This window comes from Eimeria acervulina, genomic scaffold (assembly GCF_000499425.1).
Source record: "Eimeria acervulina Houghton genomic scaffold, Eah_scaff1224, whole genome shotgun sequence".
NCBI classification, from domain to species: domain Eukaryota; phylum Apicomplexa; class Conoidasida; order Eucoccidiorida; family Eimeriidae; genus Eimeria; species Eimeria acervulina.
The window spans coordinates 2,343-6,455 of NW_013550323.1; the positions used below are offsets into that span (position 1 = coordinate 2,343).

The 4,113-nt window shown below is 51.0% G+C and overlaps 1 protein-coding gene across 1 annotated transcript; it reads right to left on the reverse strand.

Annotated features, from left to right (window-relative positions):
- Positions 1-98: 98 nt before the first annotated feature.
- On the reverse strand, positions 99-3,317 carry EAH_00057260 (hypothetical protein, conserved; the record flags this gene model as incomplete). The annotated part of the gene is made up of 6 exons (XM_013397426.1): positions 99-293; positions 554-693; positions 1,088-1,224; positions 2,072-2,223; positions 2,473-2,795; positions 3,239-3,317. 6 exons carry the CDS (start codon positions 3,315-3,317, stop codon positions 99-101), a joined length of 1,026 nt encoding a protein of 341 aa, XP_013252880.1.
- Positions 3,318-4,113: the final 796 nt, after the last annotated feature.

Sequence of the window (4,113 nt, forward strand, 5' to 3'; positions counted from 1 at the left end):
ATAAATGTTCTTAACCGCCGGGTTCAGGCGTGGTGCTTCCGTGGGGGCGTCGCCCAGATGAAGAAGAGCACGTTTTGCTTTCTTGCTGTACAGGTGCACTACACTAAAAATATTTCCTTTGGACTGCAATGGGGAGTTGAAGCCATCAGGGCTACCACTGACGCGCACCGGCGCCTCTCAAGCTGCCTCTGCAGTTTGTTTCGGTGCCTGCTTGGGTACGTAATGCTTCCGCTGATCGCCGCCCCAGTTCTGGCCTCGCCCGCGGCCCCGCGAAGGCCTCCAGCCTCCCCGCCCTGCAATTCATTCAATCAATGCAACAACAACCCCACCAGCGCTTTGGTATAAGCCTGGCACCCGAGACCCTTAGATGCCTATGCTCGAAACCGTGAACTTCTAAAGACCGTAAATACCATCCAGAACGGAAGAAAAAGAAAACGCAGCATTCACACACAACTATACATCCTGCTGTTACCCTCCACTCACATGGTCCATCTGGGATGCCCTTCTCGCTGTTGCCGGGCCTGCGCCATACATGAAAACACCAGAGCCGCACCTTAGCGTTAGTCCGCATCAACCACACCCGCTGCAGCATCTGAAAGCGTAGCACAAGGGGAAGAACGAAGTTGCACGCTTCCCCCTTACCTCTCCCCTCTAGAGCCTCGAGGCACCCAGGCTTCTCCACGGCCTCCTCGCCTATAGCCCAATGTAGTCCCACCACGCCGACCTGAACTCCACACGCGAGCGATACGAGAGTATTCAATGCACGCCGACGAGCTAGCACGCGTAGATGTCTATGTGCAAGAGCCCATATGCAATATAGTATGCATGTATATATATGCAAACTCCTCTGCTCGCATACATGTCCAGATATATTGCATATGTGCAGACAGACGCATGTGCCTGTTCGTGAGGGCGCTGCTGCAAGGAATACGCACAACGAGGCACTTGGTTCCTTGCGTATAAACGCAGCATGACAAGTGAACGCACAGGTACAACGGCAAACGCCAATTGCATCACAACAAACGACTCCGCAACAAAACATGGAAGCAAGCACACGCAAAAACAAGGCCTGCAGCGGCAAACCCACCAAACTGCCTTCCCCTTGTCCAGCCGCCGCCTGGGGGCCTTTCTCCCGCCTCCTCTTTCTGCAGAAGTTCCCACATGTCGTGCTTCCACATGCCTTTGTTTTCGTCTGGAGTCCACAGCTTCTTGCTGGTGCCTACTCTGAAGCAGAACAAAAAAACATCGCAGCCACCAACAAAGTGTACACAGAGCTCGAGCAGCAGGCTGCTGATAGGGAAGAGCTTAGGAGAAGTGATGAATCAAAATCAACTATACAGATCAACACGAAGCAAGGGGCACATACAGACGCTACAACGGAATAATTCAAGTTGAAAAAGGCCTTCACACCGAGAAGGTACGAGGAAGCGGCTTGAGTGGAGAGATGCCTCACGACACAACAGGTGCTCAGCAATACCAACCCCACGGGCCCACAGACTGTAAAAGAAATGGAGCGCGAACCACATTCTTTCTCGCAGGCTACGGCGCCGTGTTGCCAATGAAATAAATAACGGAAAACACTGAAGATGGTACGCTGCCATCCTAAGAATTTCCAAAGAGCCGGGATGAGTATTTTGAGAATTTGCAGAAAAAAAGAAGGTATTGACAGATCGAGAAAGCTGCCGTGACAAATAAGTGACAAAGTACACGCGTTAGAGCACGCGCAGAGGACTTAAACCTGCCAGTGGAAGGCCAATCGACTCAGGAAGAACCAAGAAGAGCACACTAGGACTGATTTCATCTCAAGGGCAACAAACGTTGTATCAAGAAGAGTACTCTAACAGTCAATATACCTCTGAACAGGGCAAGGGTAAGCGAAGAGAAAGCGGGCGTAGTTACAATCAATACATTTGTTGAGATCAGTATATCTCTCAGCTGCAGAGGGGCAAAGAAAGCGGGTGTCGTGTATGGCCAACACACTCCGACCAGCACATGGGTGGAAAAGGCAGGCATGTTTACAATCAATACACCTCTGAACAGCAAACAGGCTAACAAGGCCAGTGCCAATTACCGCGTTTGAGTGCTCTGCGGTACTGAGTCGTCGGGCTGACTGCCTGAACCCTCCTCAGACCCATCCGACTCCCCACTGTCGCCTTCCCGCCGATCGTCATGCAGAAAGTAACGAGTAGCCCGAGGCACGTAGGAAGGATCTTCTTGCATCAACTGCAAACGCAAAAGCATGCACACAAAACCAACGTACGCATGCACGCATGCGTCTTGTCTGGGCAAATCAGCCCATTAAGTGCATCATAAATGCACCCCCTGTGGAATATACAGGGGGACGCTAATGCAGGCGTGGGTGCATGCATGCATGCGCCTATACATAAATGCTGTATGTATGTGGCTATACGTATGCGTGGCTGCAAGCATACAGTTGTCCTTAGACGTCACACTGACGGCAAAAGCGCTCACCTGCCAGGTCGACTTGGGGCGCTGCCTGGTGCCCTCTGCTGCTGCTGCGCTTCTGCGGTGTCTGGCGCCCTCATCATTTGCTTGTTCCGTCTCTCTTTGCACTTCATTTTCTGCTTCCCTCGTGGGTTCACTGGACGCCTGGGCGTTGCTGGCCGCTGCTGAGGGGCCCTGACTGGGATCATGAGCATCGTCCTTGTTAGAAGAGGAAGCAGGAGGAGCTGCTGCATCCCCTGCTCCTGCTGTTGCTGCTGTAGTGTCTGTAGGGCCACCGGACGGGACCGCGTCTGCTGGAGCTTCTTCTTCTGTTTCGCTGCCGGAGCTGACTGAGCACAGCGCACGGTGGACAAAGCAAGGCAAACGTCATGAAAAATTTAGTAGGTTCAACTCATGCATACACATACCTGTAACATTGTACTTAACACAGATTCATAGCGACAAAATTCACTTGCGAGCAAAGGAAACAGCCGGCAGTCGCCATTCCTCTGTGAAAACGCAGTGCGTAGATGTAGCTGCATGCAAGCATGTCCGGGAGACTTGCACGTAGAAATATATAGAGATCGCGTTCACGTATATTTTCCTGTCCACATATGTAGAAATGAACGGCAGAGACGGAGCTATGCCCACTAGAGTCAACCGCGAGCGCCCAAGAGGTAATCTGTGAGGTGTTAATTTGCTCGTTAATTTAATTATCTGCTATTTCTTTCTATCTCTATACAACAGCAATACGCATAACTAATTCATTTCATCTCCATAGAGCAATACGTACTGTCCGACTTCTCATCGAAGACGTCACCTTCGTCCTCCTCTTGAGAAGAAGTTCTTCGGAGGTTTCGGGGGTTTCCCATCTTCCTGTTCAGCAGTTTCTAAGGAAGTTGGCGAAAAGTGAATGAACGCCCGGAGCTTCACAAGCCTATAGGCGAACTACCGGTGCATGCAGCCCAGGTCTGCAGCGATATTCCCCTCCTCCCCTTCTCACGTGCCACGAATATGGACCCCTCTTCAGGTGAAGTTGTACTGTCAGTTGCACTTCTCGAAGTATTCGAATTCAAGATATGCGTTGAGCTCACAAGAAAAGAGAGACGGCCTCAGTGTCATCTCGTTGTTGTGCAGAAACCGCAAGTCAAAGCCACAGGATAAGACACAGGCCTATGACTTCTATGAGGGTTGTGAGAGTACAAAACACAAGAACAGAAGATCGGTTCTGCCGTCCTCTCCTGGCAAGCGACACACCAATGCCTCTGCATCTCTGCATGCATCAACTGTGCGCCTCCCCCAGAGGTAAAATAGGCCGCAGTATTCCTCACAAAACCCTTTACATTTATAGCAGAAGTTAACGAGTTACAAGGCACTAGCAACACCAGCAGGACCCCGCGGCGAGGTACTCATGAGCATGCACGTAGCAGCTGCTGCGGGCACAGCCCAAACATAGCTCAAATGGGTCCACGAAGGCAGCGACCTGCAGATAGGCAAATGCGTGACTCTACACTATTCCGTTCTTTTAGTTTTACTTCATTTAATTCTTAAACAGACTTATTTCCACCAAAAGAACAATCAGACACAGCCCTGAATAAGCTTGAGGGGCTTCCCGCCTTCCGTTGCGTTATACTGGTCGCTGCCGGAAGTTGGTACACGAACACTTAT